Here is a 24,001-nt window from a genome sequence, read left to right as displayed (position 1 = left end):
AGCTATAGTGATGAAGACAGTGTGATACTGGTATAAAGACAAACATTTAGATCAGTAAAATAGAGTCCAGAAACAAATTCACACATACGAAACGATTTTTGACAACATTGCAAAGACCATTCAGTGAAGAAAGGACAGTTTTTCCAACAAATGGTGCTGGGAAAACTTGGATATCCAAATGTGTACAAGAATCCATTTGGACCCCTACTTCACGCCATCTACAAAAATTAACCCAAAATGAACCAATGTAAAAGTTAAAACTACAGAACTCTTAAAAGAAAATATAGGCATAAGTCTTTGTGACCTTAGAATAGGCAGTGAGGTTTTTTTAGATAGGACACAAAAAGTACAAGAAATAAGGGATAAATTGAACTGAAGACTTAAAGCTTTGTCCTTCAAAGGACACCATCGGAGTGAAAGAACGACTCACAGAATGAGAGAAAATAATTGTAACTCATAGATCTAAAAGTTGTGTCTCAGATGTAATAAAGACTCCTACAACTCAATAATAAAAAGGACATAATTTTAAAATGGGCAAAGATCTGGACGCCTCACCAGAGAAGATACACGGATGGCAAATGAGCTGATGAAAAGTTGCTCGACGTCATTTGCCACTAAGGAATTACAAATTAAAACCACGAGATGCTGCTACACACCAGTTAGAATAGCTTCAAGGTCCAAAACACTGACAGCACCAAATGCTGGTGAGGATGTGGAGCAACAGAAACTCTTATTGCTGGTGAGAATGCAAAGTGGTGTAGTCACTTTGGAAGTTACTGCACGACTCTATGATTCTGTTTACATGAAACGTCCAAAATAGGCAAATCCACAAGAGACGGAAAGCCAATTAGTATTTTCTTATGGTTGGTGGGGAGTTGGGAGGAAATATGGGAGGGGTGACAGTTAAGAGTATGGTGTTCTTTGGAGGGGTGATGAAAATGTTCTAAAATTGTAATGGTTACACACCTGTGAATATACTAAAAACCATTGAATTATATATCTTAAATGGGTCGCCTACATGGTATACAAATTATGTTTCAGTAAAGCGATTATAAAACCAAAATAATGCATTAAATTTAGTGTGTTAGTATAGAAAAGGTCTTTTGAAAGGCTTCAGTAAATTTAGTGGGAGTTTTGATGTTACCACTTTAGAGTAGCAGTGCATAAAATATACTTAATAAGACATTTGTTTAATTAATTAGTGTGCACTCATACAGACCTTTTTTTTGACCTCAAGGTCCCTGAGCAGCAGCCCATTACTCTGTGTAGTGGGGTTGAAGATACAAAGCATTATGAGGAAGCCAAGAAATGTGTAGAAGAATTAGCATTGTACCTGAAACCACTCAGCAGTGCTAGAGGTGAATCAGATGCAACTATCCATGCCAAATAAATGTTTATGAAAGATGCTTTTCTTAACATAAAAATGGTGGGGTGTAAGTGAATGTTAATGAAATTCACTTATTTATTGTAAGTCAAACCCACTAGTAGTAAATAATATCATTACAAACCATTCCAAGAGATGAATTTAAAGTTTATGTGATGTTGGAAACATTTGAATGAGTTGCAAAAGTAAGTGTGAATATACTAGTGGTTTCAGGAGGGCTCCCCGCCATTTGACAACTCTGGATTATCTGCCTTCTTTTCAGTTTTATATGATGTGCCATAGAGAATGTAATAAACTTGGAAGTTGCTGTTACCGCCTTACCATTATGGCTTATTGTTTCAATAGGAACATAAAATTAACTGTTATGAAATAATATGCCAGAATTGTTATGACCTCAAGATTTGGGTCTTAAATTAATTATTAATTTTGTCCCTCCATGGTTGTGATGAATAATAATATATTTAATGTTACAATGAATATTATTTTTACATGATGTAACAACTTTTGTATATTTTTAAAATGAAAACGAGGCTTTTATTTATATCATTTTATCTCTTGTTTATTTTAAATATCCTAGTAGAAACCAGGGCTGTTCACATATCCATGAAGTCAGTCAGCCCATCAGACGAAATTTTTTTGGACTCTTAAAAGCTGCATTGTAAACCTAGAAATAACTTTTTACTCTCTTTTAAAGGAGTGGGTCTGAATAGCACTACTCAGAGTGTTCTGAGTCGCCCAATGCAGAGGAAGCTGGTGACTCTGGTCCACTGCCAACTTGTGGAAGAGGAAGGCAGGATTCGTGCTATGAGAGCAGCTCGATCTTTAGGTGAACGAACAGTTACAGAGCTCATTCTTCAACACCAAAATCCTCAGCAACTGTCCTCCAATCTCTGGGCAGCAGTCAGAGCTAGGGGCTGCCAGTTCCTTGGACCAGGTATGTGATTAAAGTTTGATATTTATTATGCCAGTAATTCTAAAAGTATGGTGTCAGAACTGTAAGTGCCACGTAGAAAGACTAGTTCTTTGCAATATCTGTTGTTACAAAATAATATCCCACTTGACGATCATGGCTTGGGCAATTCCATGTCAGTTTTTTAGAGCACTTAAAACTTTTAATGGCAAAAGTTTTCATTTTGATAGAAATATTTCTTGAATGTATTAATTTTTTATCTGTTTTCTTAAGTAAAATATATAGAGTGTAGTATAAAATTGCCCCAAAATAGTTAGAAAGTATAACTGTGAATACTTTTTGTGTTTTTGTGTTGTGTTGCCCATTAATTAAGTGGCACCTGCAGAAGTTTTTGAGTATTGCCCTTCTAATAAATAGATGTGTCTTATCTTTGCATATGATAAATTCTGGTTTTGCCCAACTTTTCCTAGCAATGCAGGAGGAAGCTCTAAAGCTGGTTCTCTTGGCCTTGGAAGATGGTTCTGCTTTGTCAAGAAAAGTATTGGTTCTCTTTGTGGTGCAAAGGTTGGAGCCACGGTTTCCTCAAGCCTCTAAAACTAGCATTGGGCATGTTGTCCAGCTCCTTTATAGAGCCTCCTGCTTCAAGGTATGAACCAGGGAACCAGCGTTACATTTGGGCTTGAAAGGAAACCTTGTCTTTTTCCCCAACTTAAATAGTAAATCTTTGAGTTTAATAAAGTTGCCCCCTCAGAAAATTTCAACATTTCAAGAATGTAGATGGTATCCTATTAAAGTTAAATCTTGTTACATTGAATTTTGTATATTAGGTAGTGAACAACATAAACCGAGGCTTATATAGATGTTTATATTTGAAGAGACCATTAAACTGTGTCATTTCCCCGCCGAGACTATAAGCAGAATTGGTCTGAGCAGAAAGTCATTGAAGCAGGAAGAAATTTTATTGGGCTCTTTGCTCCTGCTATAATTCCATATACACAGTGGGGTTAAAACAGTACTGGAGCTCCATTTGCCACTTTCTTTTCAGTGTAGATAGTAATGCTGGACTTCTTTTGTATCCCAGATTGAATCAGCACTGCTTCCAACATTGGTGCTCACTATGTATCATTTATTTTTCATGCTGTTTTCCTGACTTCTTAATGTCAAGGCTTCTTCTTCTAACTTTTTTAATGTTTATTTTTGAGAGAGAGGGAGAGGGAGCCTGTGTGCACAGCTGGGGGAGGGGCAGAGAAAGGGAAACAGGATCCGAAGCGGGCTCCCAGCGCTGACAGCAGAGAGCCAGCCCGACATGGGGCTTGAACTCACAAACCGTGAGATCATGACCTGAGCTGAAGTCGGATGCTTCACCGACTGAGCCACTCAGGTGCCCCATCTAAGGCTTCTTCTGACACAACACATAATTAGTACTTCATGAACCAGGCATGCCTCTGAAATTGTTTTAGTTCATACAGCCTATAAGGAAATCCATTCCTTGGTCACCATTTCCCCTCATCTGACACTCAAACTAAAGAATCCTATGTCCTACTATAGTCTTGTCTATGTTCTCATTTTCTGAGAAAGATGAAATGGTTCACAGAATCAACAGGAAAGCATACCAATTTAATTAAAAAAAAATTTTAAGCTCTAACTAAATGCCAATATTCTTAAGTTTCTTTCTAGAGACAGATTAAATATATATACTGAAAATGTGCTGTGGACTCCAGGTTTGTACCCAACCCTGTCCTTGCCGTAAGCACCTCTGGAACTGTGAGAAACTCTAGCCAAAATAACTCCCAACTGGTTCAGATTGTCCCCGAATAACAACATTTGTTGTAATGATTGTAATAACATGATTTTACAGTGTCGTCTGGAATACAGTTTAGAATGTCTGTCTGCTTCCAAAGTTCTTTGTTCTCTACTAACAGCACCAGACAGATACAGTATTGCAAGCTTGAAAAAGAAAATGAAAGAAAAGGAAATCTAGCCTTCTCCTGTGAAGTAGTAATCCCTACTTCCCTACTGTGAAGTAGGGATCCAAAAACCCTAGAATACCTACAGTGAACCTCTTTCAATCCTAATTAGAAGTATTAATATAATTAAAAAGAGATTGGAAGTTGCAAAAAATCCAGTTTTTCACTTGAGTCATGATTATGTTTCTTTATTCTATTGTCTGCCTGCTTTCTTCTCTTGCCGGTAATAATGTACTATTAGTACGTATTAACTAAATTAACTAAACATATTAACTATTAGTTATTAACATTTAATATAATATTAGCAGTTGTTAACAGTTAACATAATATTAACAATTAAACATTAACTAAATTAACTCATTTAATTCTCTAAGCTTTTCCCTCCTCCTTGCAGCTATATGTGTCCGTATAGCTGTGTTCTAGTTATGTCCTTTTAGCATCTCTTTTATTTCCATTTGAAAAACCTTTTCAAACTGGGATAATTCTGGTCCTTCTGAGTACAGTTATAGTTCCAGGAGTTACTTTAGACATTGCATCTCTTGGAAATCTTTGATTGTTTTTAGTTAAAAGAGAGTTTTGAGAGCCAAGTCCAGGGAACCCTATTATATCATATAGAAAACATTCTACATTTTAATAATATTTAGCTTATATTGAGAGTATGTTTTTGTACATACTCATACACATGTGGTCTTTTGACTTGCCTTTAACAAGTCAAACAAGTCTTTAACAAGATTTTTCTTTTAATCAGTTGGTCTTTGTACAGACTTAGCTAACAAAATTTAAGTTAGACTTTCTTGGAATAAGAATGGAATACATTTTAAAATATAATGTCAGTGTGACCTAGAAATCTTGACTAACATATTCTGTAGTTTTTCTTTGATGGAAAAAAAATGAAAATTTTCTACTAGAGGAAATTGAGACCTTACGAGAATAAAGCAATGATTTTTAAAAAAGAAAAAAATACTCATGCAGTTATTGTGAAAAAAGCAATGTATGTTTCTTCTTCATAACTGTGGATTATTACTGTTGGGCTTGCTTGGCGTTGAGCTAGGTGGTACTCCTAACAGTACCATTCAGATGCTGGCGTGATTCTAAAAATGAATAATCTGTGCTTAGCTTAATTTTCCATGGAGTTTTGCAGTCCAGGCCACCATCAGAAAGTGCAAAATAATAATGATGCTAATATCTTTTAGTGATTAAAATGATTAACATTTATTGAGCCCTTAGCATGTGCTAGTCAGTGTGTTAACTTATTAACCATCATATTGACAAATTAACTCATTGAATTCTCTAAGCTTGTTGAGGTAGTTACTGCTGTTATTTTTGTTATATCGTTACATTTTGAGTCAAGTGGGGTTTAGGCCAAAGGCTCATCTCGTCCAGGATCACCTGTATCCTAATATACTGTAGAATATATTTTACCTTAACACACATACGCGCGTACACACACACATACACACACACACAGACACACACGTGTACACACACGCACAGACATATGTATATATAAAAAAGTAGGCTCCACACCCAACATGGGGCTTGAACTCATGACTCAGACCAAGAGTCACATGCTGTCACTGACTGAGCCAGCCAGGCGCCCCACATATTTTCTTCTTTTCAGGAATGCATATGAAGGGATGTCTGCGTGTTTCAGTTAGTTGAGTGTCCTACTCCTGATTTTGGCTCAGGTCACGATCCCAGGGTCGTGAGATCGAGCCCCATGTCGGGCGCCGTGCTGAGCCTGGGGCCTGCTTGGGATTCTCTCTCTCCTTCTCTCTTTGCCCCTCCCCCACTTGTGCTCATTCTCTCTCTCTCTCTCCTAAACAAATAAACGTTTAGGGGGAAAATGCATATACACATTCCTACAATTTAAATAAACTGTATATGTGTTAAGGTCTGTCCAATCTTGGGACTTTGCCCCAGCACATAGTCATTCTTTCTGTAAGTCCTATTCAGAAGAGTTTGACATCTGTAAAGGGGGAAATGTTTTACACGCAAAACAGTGTGTTCATTTTATCTTGCTATTGTTGCTAAAAGAAATTTGTTATATTAAAAATTGTTCTCTGTATGTGTTCATGTAAAATACAAACTCATTTTGTTTCTTACCTGACTCATGAGATTATGTGTGTCTTACTAGGTCACCAAACGTGATGAAGACTCTTCTTTGATGCAGCTGAAGGAAGAATTTAGAACCTATGAAGCTCTGCGGCGAGAACACGACTCTCAGATAGTGCAGATTGCCATGGAAGCAGGCTTACGGATTGCACCAGACCAATGGTCCTCATTGCTTTATGGAGACCAGTCTCACAAGTCTCATATGCAGTCAATCATTGACAAGGTAGACCCTTTTATGTTCCTTACTTGGACACATCTTGGAGTTTTGATAATTGATGATTTAGTAATTTATTTATTTAACAAATGTATGTTAGAGTGAATACCATATGTCAGGCTCTTCTTACAAGTTATGTTATCTGTAGCTGAGTATCATAACTAGTCACATCATTACCAGTTTGTTCATATAAATTAAATTGATGTACAAGTGACATCATTCATATAAGATTTCACTATAGGGAGCCTGGGTGGCCCAGTCGGTTAAGCGTTCGACTTCAGCTCAGGTCATGATCTCACAGTTCGTGAGTTTGAGCCCCGCATCAGGCTCTGTGCTGACAGCTCCGAGCCTGGACCCTGCTTTCAATTCTGCGTCTCCCTCTCTCTCTGCCCCTCCCCTGCTATGCTGTATCTCTCTCCCCTTCAAAAATAAATAAAAACATTAAGAAAAAAATAAAAAGATTTCACTGTAGTGTTCTAACGCTTTGTCCTACACTCTTTTGTATTCTTTTTGAGTGTCTTCCATCTCTATTGTTGTTGCCTCTCTTTCTTCTTTCTTCTCTGAGTTTTAATCATTGTTAAATCATTAAGCCCATTTTCTAAAGGCCTTTATTGTCTTCCTATAACAGCCATTTAATGGTCTGGAAGATGTATAAGTTGAGATTTCTTAAGATTCTCAGTCACAATAATTTCACATAAGTTACTGAATCATTCTAGGTTTGATCAGATTTTCAATAAATGTATTTCTACTTTTTCTGTTCTTTGTTATGATATAAAGATCACTAAGCGTACTAGAGTAGCTCCATTATTGCTGACTCTAAGAACTGTATTTAATTTTGTTAAAGCTAGGGTAATACTGTAATTGTTTTTGTTGTAATTCAACATGAAATATATGAAAGTGCAAAAAAAAAAAGGTCTTAAAGCAGCATGTAAATATATTACGTTCAGTAATAGCATTAATTTTTACTATTTTACCTTAAATACTTGTTTTCATTAGAACCCACCTCACAATTTGCAGAAATTAAGATCAATATGTAAGAGTAGTCTAAATATAATACTATTTAACACTTACTGAGAGCCTACTAATGCCTCGTGGGATAATCATTTAATCCTTTTAATAGACCTGTATTATTAAAGGTCTTAAAGGTATTATTAAAGGAGACAGAGAGAGGTTAAATACATTTCTCCAGGGTAATATAGGTAATCAGTGATGGGGCTGGATTTGAACTCGGGTATAGTGATTCTAGAATCTATGTTCTTAGCCACAAAATCTCTTTCCGGACTATTCTGCCACTTTTTTTTTTTTTTTTTTTGGCTGTTCCCAAAGATAGGATTCTTTGAATGAGTAGTGTATTGATGTCAAAGGACAGTTGCAAAATGTGTTTTATAACTGCCTGTTACATAATTTCCAATGTAATATATTTTTGTCCTATAAATCTTTTCTAGATACTTTTGCCCAAATTCTACCTCCAACTCCTATGTCTGACATTATGCAGCTGACTGATGAAAATGTTTTGAAACTTTAGTAATGGTCTCTTATAGGAGTAGCTATCTACCTCTGAAGAGAAACTTGGCTTGCTTTTATAAAGATTCTCTAAGGAGGTTGACCTTTTTGTGTGAACTAGACTATATAATTTATCCTATAACAGTATCCTCACATCATGAGCAGTAGTTCGAATAATATCCAGAGACCTTCTTACAACAAACTGGTAAACAAACTTTGCAGTGTATGTGGCATCTTTTCATGCAGAGCAGTAGAACTTTCTGTGGTAATGAAAATGTTTTATAAATGCAGTGTCTAATTGGTGATCACTAACCACCCACAGCTGTTTAGCACCCAGAATGTGAGCGTGCAACTGAAGAACTACATTTTTATTTTATTTTATTAATTTAAACTTAAATAGCCACTTATTGCTAATAACTACTGTGTTGGACAGTGCAGATAATTTATTAAAAGTGATATGAAAAGCAATAATCATAGTAAATTAGTGGACAAAGAAACGTGAACTATCAGTTCACAAAGAGGAAATACATTTAATTGATAGGATAGAACTCAACTCCAGTAATAATTAAATACACCATTAAAATAGTGACCTAACAAATATTGCCTATTATATTAGTCAAAGAGACATATATTGCCATACATTGCTGATGGTTTGTAAAATGTATTACAGATCTTTTGGGAAACAATTTGTCAGTGAATAAAAACAAAATATTCATGTCTTTTGATCAAATTTAATCTTGCCAGGAACTTATTTTAAGGAAATAATCCAAACTTTCAAAAATGTTATGAGCTCAAAGGCATTAAATTGCTACATTATTTATAAAGGAGAACATATGCAGATTGTTAAAGAAGTTGTCTATCTTTCTGCTCAGAACTCCGTTACATGGCGATTAAAATTAGTTATTTCAGGACTGATACTCTCTACAGCTGATATATAACATTCAATTTCTTTAAAAGTCAGTGAAATATTTTTATTAAGTCCTGGTGGTGGATACATGGGTGTCGTCATTATATTAGACACTTTGAAATATTTCATAATGAAAAGGGTAGCAATATAAAAATGCTTTTGTTATAATATTAATGGTAGCCAAAACCATAAGTTCATAAATGGCTGATTATATAAGTGTATAAAAAGCATGCTAAGATGAAAAAATTGAATAAAGGCATGTGAGCATTCAAATGATAGTTCTGTTATTTTTCATGTTTTTTAAAATGTATGCTTTTTTTTTAAATTACCTTTTAAAGAGTGATCTTTTGTGGGGAAACAATTCTGATCTATATTAATAAACTACATACAGAGCTAAATGTTTCCAAGTAAGACCCTTTAGTCACTATAACCTAATCAATTTACCCTCTTAAAGTTCATATGTGTGTCCATCTTAGGAGAGTTAATGTGAGAAGTATGTCATAAAGCTTTAGAAAAATACACAATCTGATCGCTTCCAAGAATCCCAAACCATTCTAAGATTTTTTTTTAAGCTGGAGTGGACTTTTGAAATTATTTAGTCTGTATAGCAATTGGACTTCAGATTGAGTCTGTAAAGGTTATATCCAGTGTCATGATCTTTGGTCAGTAGTAGAACTTGAACTCAAGCTAGTTTGATGGAATTCAGTTTCATTGTTCTTGGTATTGTATAGCTTTATCTCGAGACTCCAGATTTCAGTTATTTGGAAGCACTCCAAGAGCCAAACTAATAGTGCTCTAAGAACGTAAGGTGGTAAGAGTCTACTTCCAAATTGAGGAATTGAGAAAGGTCTCACATTTGAGGAATGTGCATCAGAGGGAAGAGAGTTTACAGTGTGTCAAGCTGTGAATGCAGGGAAGTGCAGGCTTTGTTGAGGCAGCAGGTAATCCAGTCTCTAGCCAAAGCATGGAATGTGTGGGGGGGTAAAATTAAAGGTAATAAATTGCAAAAATGATTGCAATATTTTAAGTAATTTTTATTTTAAAAGGATTATCTGGTTTTTGGAAAGTTAATATTTTTCTTTTTTAAGTTGCAGACCCCAGCATCTTTTGCACAAAGTGTTCAGGAACTAACAATTGCTCTCCAGCGAACTGGAGATCCAGCAAACTTGAACCGACTAAGACCCCATTTGGAGCTACTGGCAAACATTGACCCTAGTCCAGGTAAATAAACCCAAGGAAAATAAGTGGACTGTCCTATGTGTGTCTCAGTGCTGCTCAGTGATTCTTTTAATTATCTTTTGTTGCATTCCTCAAGAATTTCCCAGAGTGGTTACTCCAGACCTTTTACACAGTATTTAAATTTCTGACCACGATCTTGTCCATCTATCTCTTTATTGCTTCAACTAACACTTAATACTTTTTGCCGTACTGCTCACTTGACCAGGAAAGTAATTCACTCTGGGATCCTTCTTGTTTTCTCTTTCTTGCATCACAAAATTATGCTGTATTTACCATTCTCATCTGCTTTGACAAAACTCAAGTTCTCTCATTTTGTCTCACTATGTATGTGTGAGCTTGAGTTCACCCATACGTCCATACATACACACATACATATAGAAATGCAATTCTATATATATTTCATATTTTTCATATGTCCTTAGTTGCATTTTCTTGGTCCCAGATTTTTCCTTCTCTGTGATAATGGTGTCTCATTCATCAAGTATCCTCTCTTGCATATTTTTACTTTATCAGCCCTTTTCCTACTCCTTCCCCTTGACCTGAAAATCACTCAACCTTCATTTTTCACATCTAAGGTATTTTAAAATCCTTATGTCCTATTGCTGTCCCTGTGTTTTATTCATGCTGCTTGGCTAAAACTCTTACCATTCACTAGCAATTTATCCCATTTCTTATTCCAAAGGCTTCTTCTCAGTCCTCAAATTACTTGGTTTCTCTTTAGCGTTTGATGATGTTGTTAACAATTTCTTAATATAGAACTTCCCTGGGGCGCCTGGGTGGCTCAGTCGGTTAAGCATCCAACTCTTGATTTCAGCTCAGGTCATGATCTCCCGGTTCATGAGATCGAGCCCCATGTCAGGCTCTGCTCTGGACAGCATGGAGCCTGCTTGGGATTCTCTCTCTCCCTGTATACATGCTTTCTCTCCCTCAAAACACAACAAAAAAACTCCTGATCCCTTATTATAAAGATATGCTTACTTTGACCACTCTTTCCTCTCTTGCCCACTGAGGAGTAGGCCAGTTGTATTCTTAGAATTTTGTTTTCTCTGCATTCTATTGGTGATGGTCATTTGTTACTCTCTGCAGAGAATAGATTCCCAAATATCTCTAACGCTGTTATCTCTTCATCACTCCAGACTTACTTTACAAATGCTTTCTGAGATTCTCCATCGTCTCCTCTTTGTTCTTCAACACAAATTCTTCTTCACTTGATACCAGCTCTTCCTGTGTTTTCTCTGTTAAATGACCTCACTGTCTGAGGTATTTACACTTAAAACCTGAGTCTTTTGTTCTAGTTCATATCTTTGCCTTTCACTTGCTCTACATACCATTTCAGACAATAGGATCTATCTTTTTTCACAATCTCCCTCTATCCCATGCCTGTTAATACTGCCTGGGTGAGGGCTGCATTATTTTCCCCAAGACCAAATGACTTCCATTTTCCTCTGTTCTTTTAATTCTTCCAATCCAGTCCACTTACTGCTGCAAAATAAATCACATCTCTGATCTTATTTCTTTGCTCATAAACTTTCAGTGGCACCCCATTGCTTTATTGAATAAGGTTTGGAACTCTTGACAGTGGCCTTCAGGGCCCTCCGGTTTTTATCAATGTACCTTAATAGGATTTACTACCAAAATTGCTTAATCAAACCAGGGCAGATATATTCCTAGAAATCAGTCATTTTTCTTTTTTCACTACGGTGCTTTCTTATTCTGAGCAATCAAAAGAGCACTTCCTCACGTTCACTGCCCCACCCACCACCAGCCTGTCTATCTGCATTCCTGACAGTGTTTTCTGCTCTCCTTGTGTGACAGTGGATAAATTGTGCCTCTAAGCTAAGGCCCCTCTCTCATCTCATGTTCTAATACCGTTTTGACAAGTATGTCACTCCAGTATCCTCTTTTTTATATCACCAAGTTTCCTTCTCTGCTAGAATATTTCTATCAACAAACACAGCTCCCCGTCCCCCCCCTCCTTTTTTTTTTTTTTTTTTTTTTCCTGCTGTTGGACTCACTCCAATCAGGCATTTATCTCCACTATTCAACCAAAACTGCTTTGTCAAGGTCACAAGTGACTTCCATGTACTTAGTTCAAACATCACTTCTTGGTTCTCATTTTATTTGACCTGTTAGCGGCATCTAATGTTGTTGTTCACTGTATGATCCTCTTTAACACTTTCTTCACTCGGCTTCTAAGCCACCACGGTTTCCTTCTCATTTTACTGGACCCTCCTGAGCCTCCTTTCTGAGCTGATTTCTCATCTTCATAGCCTCTAATTTTTGGATTGCTCCCATAGTTTAATCCATGTATCTCTTTTCTGTTTATACCCATTCCCTAGATAATCTCTAGTCTCATAGCTTTAAATAGTATTTATACAACTCACAAATTTACTATATTTCATCAGTTCTGAAGCCCACATTTTTTTCAGATCTTAGCATTTCTGAAATTGGGATGCATCTGTATAAATAATGACATGATAATCTAATTAACAATATATTTTCTGTTTTGGTGACACATAAAATAATGGTGTATGTAGCACTTGATTTTGAATCTGTGAAACAGGAGCACCCGGGTGGCTCAGTAGGTTAAGCTTCCAACTCTTGATTTGGGCTCAGGGTGTGATCTCACGGTTCGGGAGATTGGGTGCCACCACATCGGGTTCTGCGTTGACAGAGCAGAGCCTGCTTGGGATTTTCTCTTTCCCTCTGCCTCTCTCTCCCTCTTTCTCTCAAAATAAATAAACGAACGACAACAAAAAACGTATCTGAGAAACATGTATTATATCCAGCCCAAACCTCCTTCCTGAATTCTTTTGTATATCCACCTTCTCGCTCAATATCCAGAAGGTCTACTTGAATGTCTGAATTTCAGACTTAACCTGTCCAAAAGTGAGCTCTAAGCACTGCTCCCACCCCACTACCATTCCTTTTAGTGGCAGCTCCAACCTTCCATTTCATTTTCTCCGTGCAAACACCTTAGAGATCTCCATAACTTTTTTTTCTCTCATATGTACATGTGATCCAACAGCATATTCTGTAGGCCCTCCCTTCAAAATCCATCTGCTTATCACCTTCACTATTACCACTCATCTCTCTTCAGAGATTATGGAATAGCTTCCTATTGTCTGTCTGTTTTTAGCATAGAAGCCAGAGTGATTCTCTTAACCCTCTGCTCAAAAGTTCTCTGATGGTTTCCATCATTCACTAAAAGTGAAACTCTTGCCCGTGACCTACCAGGCCCCACATGATCTGGGGTTCTTTACTTCTTTCTAACCTTGTCTCCTATTCTTTTCCACCTGATTCATTCCTTTCCAGTTTCACCTCTACAGAACATGCCAGGCATCCTACCACATCAAAGCCTTCTCACTTATTCTTACCTTTCCCTAGAACATTTTTCTCCTGATATATCCACAAGACATACTCATGCCCTTCTTTCAGGTCTTTAATCAAATGTGACCTTCTTAAGGAGACCTTCTCAGGCCACCCAGTCTAAAGTTTTACACATACCCGTCCCACTCCCCCTCTTTGCTCCATTTATCCAAGTCATCGTTATGTAAATAGTTTGTATTTTGGTTATCTTATTGTCTGTCTCCTCTCTTTCAATATAATGGATTTTTGTTTTGATCACTACTGCTTCCCCAGCAACTAGAACAATACCTACGACTTATTAGTAGGTATTCTGAAAAATACCTTTTGTATGACTTTTCTCTTCACCTTCTCTACATCTTCATTTTGTTTCCAAGTGAAACTCCACGTGTCCTTCAAAGCCTCATTCACTTGCCATCACCTAGAAGTCTTTCAGAATGTCTCCAACAGGAAGTTATCTATTTGTCTTCTCCCTTCTTTTTATATTTTCTCTTAGAGAACATATTTGTGGTTAACTTTTCCTTTATAAAATCACAGCGCTGGCACTGGACAGATACTTACTAAATGAAGAAGATATGTAGTAGAGTTGCTTTATATAGTAACTCTTCTATTAAACTTCATAAACATTCTGTTTACCAATACTTGATTTATGCAGAATTTCAAAATGGACATTACAGATTGGTTAGTCCACTATTAAGTTTTGTTTGGACCGCACAGTATGGATCTGCATAATATTCTGAATTTTTTAGATTCTGATACCTACAAACTTGGTAATTTTACATGAAAATCTCTAATTTCAGTTTTGCTTAGGGAACAGTGTGTATCTGGCAGTGCTAGCTTTGCATCATCACATCATAGCAATCCACTAAAGTTGACAGGTAACCACAACCATAGATGTGGGACATACTCCAGTTCAGCACAGCCCCTGTCACTCTTCTGTTGTCATTTCCAACACTAAGGGTCTAATGGCAGTCGCCATTTATTGTCTGGTATACTTAATTTCTTTATGTTAACTTCCCTGTCCCTGTAGTTATTTTAGTTTACAGTCCATTCCTTAAAATGATGTTTAGGCAAATAAGTTATTACCTGAAAAGCTACATGAAGCCTAACTTGATTTCACTGAAGTTCTGATACTAACTCTTTTAATTAGTTCCATAGTGGGAACGTCAAATAGCATCACTGAAAGATTTTTTTAATTTGTTATGTAGATGCTCCTCCTCCCACTTGGGAACAGCTAGAAAATGGGCTGGTGGCTGTGCGTACGGTGGTCCATGGTCTGGTAGACTATATCCAGAACCATAGCAAAAAGGGAACAGACCAACAGCAGGTAAGGGGAATGTTTGAAACTTAGAAGTAAGGCACTGTGGATGTTGTGACAGATACAAAGCCGACAAGATGACATGAATATTTTGAGACTATGACTGTAGAACTGTAAATTAGTATGGTGAGCAGCCAATATAATGGATTAGTCTAGTAATCTTATGTGGCAACAATGAAATTAAATAATCCTGTTGATCTAATGTTGTATTGGAGTCATGTTTCACATTGAATATATAGCAGCATTTGATTGTGTGTAAAGGTATGTATTTAAGTAAATGATTCTCTTTGGTTCCTATTCTATTTCAGTTAGACAATATATATCACTTTTTAATGCTGTATCTGTCCAGTACTGTTCACACATTTGTAAATACTTTTTCCATAGCAGTATTTTAACATTTTTTATCCGTATAATGTCTGTTGTGCCAGTGGGCCAAATTTTCTTCAAATACTTTTTTTTTTTTTTCAACGTTTATTTATTTTTGGGACAGAGAGAGACAGAGCATGAACGGGGGAGGGGCAGAGAGAGAGGGAGACACAGAATCGGAAACAGGCTCCAGGCTCTGAGCCATCAGCCCAGAGCCTGACGCGGGGCTCGAACTCACGGACCGCGAGATCGTGACCTGGCTGAAGTCGGACGCTTAACCGACTGCGCCACCCAGCGCCCGTCTTCAAATACTTTTAAATGAAGTGTATGGCAGTAAAACGTAAGAGCTTATGTTATGGTTGGTTTTTAATTTTATTCCCAATAATTTTATCTTGCCCTCAGGATTCATGTTAGAGTTATTAGATCTTCTATTTTGCATTCGTAAGCTTGTGAAATTAAAATTTTATATTAATTTATATGGTTCAGGTAAATATTAACAATAGCTTCTCCGGGGTGCCTAGGTGCCTCAGTCAGATAAGCGTCTGACTCTTGATTTCTGTTCACATCATGATTAGGTTCGTGAATTCAAGCCCCACGTCAGGCTCTGAGCTGAACAACACGGAACCTGCTTGAGATTCTCTCCCTCTCTCTCTCTGTGCTCCCCGCCCCTGAAATAAATATTTAAATTAAAAAAACACACACACAGTAGCTTCTTCAATATTTCTTTTTTCTTTGAGAGGCAAGAAATATTAAACATAACCTGCTGAGTTGCCGGGGCGGGGGGGTGCGGGATGCCTGACAGGTTCAGTTGGTAGAGCACTCTTGATCTTGGGGTTGTGAGTTCAAGCCCCATGTTGGGTATAGAGATTGCTTAAAAGTCGTTTTTAAAAAGTATTCTGCTGAGTAGAATAATATGGGTACAATTCTTAAATAGTCTAAGCATAGACCAGACTTTATTTTATGATAAGAAATAAAGATTAAAAACTTATTTTTAAATCTCTGTTCCATTAGACATCATAAAGAATGTAACAAAAATAATAAGATTAATCTAAGTTCTGCAAAAAGAGATAAAATGCATCAAATTTCATTTAACTTAGTATTATGTTTGATACCTCATTAACTCCCCAAGTCCATCCTCCTTGTCTTGTATGGGAGTTGCAAATAATAAGTTTCATTTGTACTTTTAGAAATATTGTAAGTCCTTGATATGTTCTTCTGCATATCAAGAATTGTTTGCAGAGTATTTTTCAGTTATGAAGCCTACTATAGACTTGTGTTGTCTCATAGGAAAACATAATTGGAAGTATAGCTATACTAAATATTGTCCAAAACAAATATTAGGACATACATTAGACATTTGAAGGTCCTAAACTCCAGTGGTTTGTCCATTATAGAACCTGGAAAGAAAGTCATAAAGCCCTTATGACATTTAATCCAGGATTTATGTGATGTTACATGTTTGAGACGTTATGCCAACGTATGAAAAAATCAGGACTCCGTTCTTTTAATTAATTATTTTTGGACTCCTAGACTTTAGACAGAATGACTTTCTAAGTGACTTTTTGCTCTGCACAGTCTAGATAATTGTGTGAGTTAGTCTGAAGTCAGTGTCTAATGTTTTAATTTTGGTCTCAGCCTCCACAGCACAGCAAATATAAAACATACATGTGTCGAGATATGAAGCAGAGGGGAGGATGCCCGCGTGGGGCCAGCTGTACATTTGCACACTCACAGGAGGAACTGGAGAAGTAAGTGTAAAGGTTATCAAATTCAACTTTCTAATAACTTGTTATAAAATAAGGTAGAGTTACTAAGTAGAATAATTTGCCCCTGTTGAGAAACAGAAAAAGAGTAGTTGCATTTTCTTTAATGAGTGGGAAATATTTAGAAAGTAATATAGAATTGTAAAAATTAAGAAAACTGAAGCAGTTTCTTCAGCTTTCATTACATCGTGCCCACAAATAGGAAACTAAATATAGAAGTGAGTCATTTGCACTTTCCCCCCAAAATTAAAACTCTTAAGAATTTTCATCCATTCTAACTTACTGATTTTAAATAATTGAATAATGTATTTCCAGTGGGAAAACTTGCCCTTTGCTCAATTCAAGAAATTATTTTATTGCCAGGCTTAACTTCCCAGATTCTCTTAAATTTCAAAGATCAAATAATTCCACTGATGTTAAATTTTCCAGCACATAGTAGAAAGAAAAGAAAATGAATTGTACTCATATAAACTAAAATGGGAAACATAACCAGAATGGAAATTAAAGCTCCCGTTGGCATTACCACCACCACCAACAACACCAAATACCAAATAAAAAATTAACAAGAAATATTGAGGACCTGTGTGAATTGAATTAGTAAGCTACCTAGGCAAATAAGAATTGAATAGGGGCACCTAGGTGGCTCACTTGGTTAAGCCTCCAACTCTTGATTTAAGCCGAGGTCATTGTCTCTCAGATTGTGAATTCAAGTCTTGCATCGGTCTCTGTGCTGACAGCATGGAGCCTCCTTGGGATTCTCTATCTGCCCTTCCCTTGCTTGTGTGTGCACATGTGCATGCACGCGCTCTGTCTCTCTCTTTCTCTCAAAAATAAACATGGGGTCGGGGGTCAGAGAGAGAGACTGAATCAGAAGCAGCCTTCAGGCTCTAAACCGTCAGCACAGAACCCAATGCGGGGCTCAAACCCACAAACCGTGAGATCATGACCTGAGCCAAAGTCAGATGCTTAACTGCTTGAGCCACCGAGGCGCCCCTAAAAAAAATCTTTCAAAAAATAAAATTAAATTAAAAAAGAGAAGAATTGAATAAATAAAGAAGGATACTGTGTTCTTGGATAAAAATTCCCATTATACAGGTTTTATTTTCTCAGTAAATTCAGTGAAATCTCAATCAAAACCTTAACATGATGATTGTTAGGATCTAACAAAATCATTCATTGGGAAAAGTAAATATGTGCAAATGGCCAGAGAAATTCTGAAAAAAAGAAGTTTTCAACAGACTGGACTAGACTATCAACTTTTAAAGTGTATTATGAGCTGAAGTGCATATAAAGACTGGTATTAGCATAGGAATAGCTAGATCAATGAAGTACAATGGAAAATCTAGAAAGAATGCCAGACACAATAGGAACTGAGCATTTGTGCTGAAGATGGAGTTTCACATCAGTAACAAAGAAGATGACATTGAAACAACTGCTGTCCATTTGAAAAATCATTAGAACTCAATTCTTACCTTTATACCAAACCGAATTATAAACGTATCAGAGATCTAAATCTTTAAGAAGGAAATGATACACTACTTAGGGATCTTTGCTGTTTTTGTTAACCTAATCTTACAATAGGAAAGGATTTTTTCAAGAATGACAACCCAGCATCCATAAAGGAGAAGACTGATAAATTTGATTACAGAAAAGTTAAGATAAGGCCCAAACACCAGAATTCAAAAAAAAGATTGCTGGGGAAATGACATACAGAGGACGTACCCCTAACACAAAATGAGTTGCTACAAATCTGTAAGAAAGAGAAGAACCAGTAAATATATGGCTCATGAACACATAAGCACTTCACAGAAGAAATAGTAATAAACATGTAAAAGTATGTTCAACTTCATTGATTGTTAAATACAAATTAAGACAAAATTATATTTTGAACTATCAAATTCATAGAGACTGTAATACTACCCAGTGTGTGATAATATAATGAAAAAGGACATTTTTTAAGATATTATCAGTAGGAGTTGTAATAGTTTTGGAACATTATAACAGTTTCTAATGTGCATAGAGTAAGTAGACTTAGCTGTTCTGCTTCTAGTTAGTTACACAAGGGTGCAAGTACATGTACAGAAGCACCTGTTACTGCATTTTTTTTTAGCAAAAAATAGGAATAGCCTAAAATGTACCAACGTAAGGGAATATCCAGAATGTGAAAGGAAGAAGTTACAACCCTATTTCTGTTAATAACAATCTTACATACATATTAAGGCAGTGTGTGGAGTGGAAAATCTGCAGGATTATGTACCAAACTGCTAACAGTGGTTATGTCTGAGGAGTAGTGTCTCCTCCTGACCCCTGTAAAATTTGTCCAATATGGGAAACATTTGGAAAAATAGCATTATTCTTATGGGAGTTTGTCTTTGAGATTTTTTTTTTTAATTTTTTTTTTTTTCAACGTTTATTTATTTTTGGGACAGAGAGAGACAGAGCATGAACGGGGGAGGGGCAGAGAGAGAGGGAGACACAGAATCGGAAACAGGCTCCAGGCTCTGAGCCATCAGCCCAGAGCCCGACGCGGGGCTCGAACTCACGGACCGCGAGATCGTGACCTGGCTGAAGTCGGATGCTTAACCGACTGCGCCACCCAGGCGCCCCTGAGATTATTTTTTAAAGTGCTCTAGCAAGAGTAAATACATTTGCTTTCATTGTTGAGGAACAAGGGTAGTAGAGGCTGATGGCTTGGCTTAATATTTTTCCTGTGGTTAGATTTACAATCTACATGCCTTTTATACTGCAGTATCTGTTTATATTTAGGCATTATGTTTTCACTAATCCACTTTTAGAATAATTTCAATTTTGTGTAGGCATACATAGCATCAGCATCTCTGAATCGTATCTGATACAAATTACTATTCTTGATTATATACAAATTTTAATGGAGGAGAGCCTGTGTGGTTCAGTGTATTGAGCATCCGACTCTTGGTTTTGGCTCAGGTCATTATCCCCCCAGGGTTGTGGGATCGAGCCCTGCGTTGGACTCTGTGCTGAACGTGGAGCCTACTTGAGACTCACTCTTTCTCACTCTTTCCCTCTGCCCCCATCATGCTCTCTCTCTAAAATTTAAAAAAAAAAAAAAATTTACTGGAATAAATGGCAAAATTTTCTCTGTACACAGCCTTTATGTTTTATTGTTATAGTATAGAGTCACTGTATCCCAAGGCATTCGTGGGGAAGCTAAAGCAAAATATTTCAGAAACTGTCTTCTAAAGATTTTCCTTACCCCCTCTAAATATGTTTGAGAAATAGAACTTACAATAAAGTAAGTTATAATACAAATATTAATATGATTAGTAATGTTACAAATACTTATAAGGAATTTTATACTTCGTGTGTTGCCTGACATTTTATAGGGTATACACACATACAAGTTTTCAGGTTGATTGCTACAGCCAGTGTTTCAAGAGAATTTCCAGAAAGTAATGTTCTTGGCATCTTTTCCTTTTGTATCTGTTTCTTAAATACATTTTAGTGCTTGGTTTCGCTTTTATAATTTTGGGTTTTGGTGTATGCTTTTGCTTTTTATATAGGTTTCGTAAAATGAACAAACGCCTGGTTCCCAGAAGACCCCTGAGTGCCTCTTTGGGTCAACTTAATGAGGTGGGCCTGCCCTCAGCAGCTGTCCTTCCAGATGAAGGTGCAGTGGATCTGCCTAACAGAAAAACCCCCGCTCTGCCAAATGGAATTGTATCAGCAGGGAATACGGTAACACAGCTGATTCCACGAGGGACAGACCCCACCTACGATTCTAGTCTGAAACCAGGAAAGATAGATCATCTGAGCAGTAGTGCCCCTGGATCCCCTCCTGACTTGTACGTTATTTTTCCTAATTTTTATTTAAAATTTCTCCTTTATAAACAAAGTCGAGGGAAGAAAGATAATCAGTGTTTTGGTTTAAAAAAAAAAAACAACTCATTTTTGGCTATATTTTGTTTATTTTCTATGCCAGTTCGTTTTAAGAAATAATTAGCATAAGTGAGATAAGATCAAAGTTTACAAATTTTGTAAAAGAAATGACTATTAGGAAAAAACAGTTTTCCAGGGTGCCTGGGTGGCTCAGTTGGTTGGGCATCTGACTCTTGATTTTGGTTCAGGTCATGATCTCTCGGTTTGTGGGTTCAGGCACTCACAGCATGGAGCATGCTTGGGATTCTCTCTGTGCCCCTCCTGCTCACCCATGCATTTGTGTCCCCACCCCGCCCCCCGCCCCCACTCAAAATAAATAAAAAAAGAAAAAGTTCCCCAAATTGAGTCTGTTTTTTGTTTGTTTTTTTTTACATTTACAATATGTGTATATTAGAAGTATTTTTGAGACCTTAAAGTTGACCTTTGGAATTTTATTCTTTTAGGCTGGAATCTGTCCCTAAGAGTATTTCTGCCTTACCTGTGAATCCACATCCTGTACCTCCAAGGGGGCCAACAGACTTGCCTCCCATGCCTGTCACCAAACCCCTTCAGATGGTCCCACGGGGTTCTCAGTTATATCCAGCGCAACAGGCAGATGTTTATTATCAGGATCCTCGAGGAGCTGCCCCACCATTTGAACCAGCACCTTATCAGCAGGGTAATGATCTTTTATTTATGTTGCTCACTTTTCTTAGGAGTTAGAACAATTCCAAGAAAGAGTGATCATATTTACAGAAGCCTCGAGGTAAATAAATGCACTTATTTAATACTGTAGAAAAAGTTGAGACTTTATGATCAACTAAATAGTATAAAATAAGTGAGTTAGCAAAGCTTTATAAATAAACCAACTGCCCAAATCACTGAAAGCTAGTTGTATATCAAATATGTGCATATATTTGTGGAAATAACAAGTTGCCCAAGTAGACCATGGAAAGAATATTATGGTGGGTACACACACTATGTTTTTCAGTTATCACATAATACTTTTGGGGGCCCTGTAACATTTATGAGAATAATGCAGCATACATGGTACAGAGAGTTGATAGTGTAGAATCAATATTAATAAATGATAGTGTGAGCGTACATATGTTGTATATATATGTGGGTATGTGTGTGTTTAAAATTCAATGTTCCATTGTGGTAGTTAATATTAATGTGGGAGAGATGAACTGCAAGACTCAAGGGAGATCACTGAGAATTAAGGAATCAAAAAGACTTTATGGAAGAATGCTCTAACTAGAGGTATGGGAATAGAAAGATAAATTTACAAATGGATTGCAAAGATGACAGTCTAGAGTCAAGGAGTAGTAAGGAGACTGTTGTTAAACCAGGTTTTGAGTATTGAGACCTAGATTAGTGTGTTCAGAAAGAAGAAGGGATTTAAGGAAATAGGCAAATTTGAAAAATTAGCCAGTTTTAATGATAATACCAGGTATGGATAATAGAGGAGATGACCAAGAGGCTTCACATACACAATTGCTATGAAAAAACATGAACACTGCTTTTTAAACTAAAGTGTTGGATCTCTGTCAGAGACAGTGTAGTGCTATTATTTTTTAAACTGGGATAGATCAAAGATGTTCTCCTTTTTTCCCCAAGGCTATCTTAACTTTGAATCAGAAATGCCTTCTCTACTTTCAAAAGAATAGCTTTAAATTGGTATGACATTGTCAGTACACATAAAAATATGATGAAAGGTTTTTGTATCTTCCTTTGGGCCATCCATCACAGGAAAAACTCAAGTACTTTTGAGTACTTAAATACATTGTATCATTCAGGGTCCACTGGCAGATAACAGAAATCATTCTTGCTGCATTAAGCAGAAAGAGGTTTAATGCATGTCATTTAGATACCCACAAAATCAGTGGAAGTATTGGAGAAGTAGGCTTAAGCTAGGCCTCCAGGAATGACTCTCAGAAGTAGCTACTAAAAAAGCCCAATTACAATGAGGAAGCAGTAGAAATAGAATTTTGGGGTCCTACCTGTGCGCCAGGATCACATCACTTGAGACAAAAGTCTGAAAATTAGGAAGCTACTGCCACAACTTTTGTCTTAAGAATTCTAGAGCTATGCAATAGCTACTATGTCTGCACACAGTTTGTGTGCCGTGTTGCTTTCTAGTTAACTCAGTTTCACATTCAGAATTCGTGTGAGTGATTTGTGGAACCCAAGTCTCAAGGGAAGGTAGTCTTTTGGTTTCCAATGTTTGCATCGCGTTAAGGCACACCAGAAAGATGGTCGATTGAGAGAGCCAGTCTGCTATTGTAGTTTATAAATAAATTAGGTTTTTTGATAACTTTTAAGGATTAAGGTTAATTTCTGCTTATTTTTCATAAAGTTAGCCTGATGACATAAGCAGAAGGGAAAACCTAAAGAAATGGATTTTGAATTCTTTAGTGTTGAGATATTTCAAAAGGGAAAATATGAAAAGATAGATTGGCTTATTGTTGCTTTTGGTTCCTCCTCTGCATTGTACAGGTATGTACTACACTCCACCACCACAGTGTATGTCCCGCTTTGTCAGACCGCCACCATCTGCTCCTGAACCTGGTCCTCCCTACTTGGATCACTATCCACCCTATCTCCAGGATCGTGTAGTAAACTCTCAGTATGGCACACAGCCACAACAGTACCCACCTATGTACCCGCCACACTATGATGGCCGCCGAGTGTACCCTGCTCAGTCGTACACAAGAGAGGAGATTTTCCGAGAAAGTCCTATTCCCATTGAGATTCCACCTGCAGCAGTGCCATCCTATGTGCCAGAATCCAGAGAAAGATACCAACAGATGGAGGGTTACTATCCAGTGGCTCCCCATCCAACTCAGATCAGACCTTCGTACATCAGAGTATGCTGGGCTTTTTTCTTCCTATATAGATTTAATTTGATTGTTGTTGCAGTGATATACCTTTTAGCCATGGTAATAACCCTTTGATCAATTCTTTTTTGTAAGAAGCTTCCCCCCCCCCTTCCTTTTTTACATCTTTTCACAATTTGGGTAGGATTTTGGGGTTTGTTTGGTTTTTTTTTAAA

General features: G+C 37.0%; 1 protein-coding gene across 3 annotated transcripts in view; it reads left to right on the top strand.

Moving 5' to 3' along the window:
• The window catches only part of RC3H1 (ring finger and CCCH-type domains 1), an 86,728-nt gene that overhangs the window by 39,288 nt on the left and 23,439 nt on the right, over positions 1 to 24,001 (top strand). For all 3 annotated transcript variants that reach the window (XM_030303252.1, XM_030303250.1, XM_030303251.1), the window contains exons 3-12: positions 1,238 to 1,358; positions 2,079 to 2,318; positions 2,765 to 2,940; positions 6,399 to 6,599; positions 10,089 to 10,221; positions 14,814 to 14,932; positions 16,925 to 17,037; positions 20,592 to 20,873; positions 21,411 to 21,625; positions 23,446 to 23,816. In XM_030303252.1, the coding sequence (XP_030159112.1) occupies positions 1,238 to 1,358; positions 2,079 to 2,318; positions 2,765 to 2,940; positions 6,399 to 6,599; positions 10,089 to 10,221; positions 14,814 to 14,932; positions 16,925 to 17,037; positions 20,592 to 20,873; positions 21,411 to 21,625; positions 23,446 to 23,816 (1,971 nt within the window). The remainder of the gene's footprint in view (positions 1 to 1,237; positions 1,359 to 2,078; positions 2,319 to 2,764; positions 2,941 to 6,398; positions 6,600 to 10,088; positions 10,222 to 14,813; positions 14,933 to 16,924; positions 17,038 to 20,591; positions 20,874 to 21,410; positions 21,626 to 23,445; positions 23,817 to 24,001) is intronic.

Source organism: Lynx canadensis, chromosome F1 (assembly GCF_007474595.2).
Source record: "Lynx canadensis isolate LIC74 chromosome F1, mLynCan4.pri.v2, whole genome shotgun sequence".
Taxonomy (NCBI): Eukaryota; Metazoa; Chordata; class Mammalia; order Carnivora; family Felidae; genus Lynx; species Lynx canadensis.
This window is presented reverse-complemented; position numbering and strand designations above follow the sequence as displayed.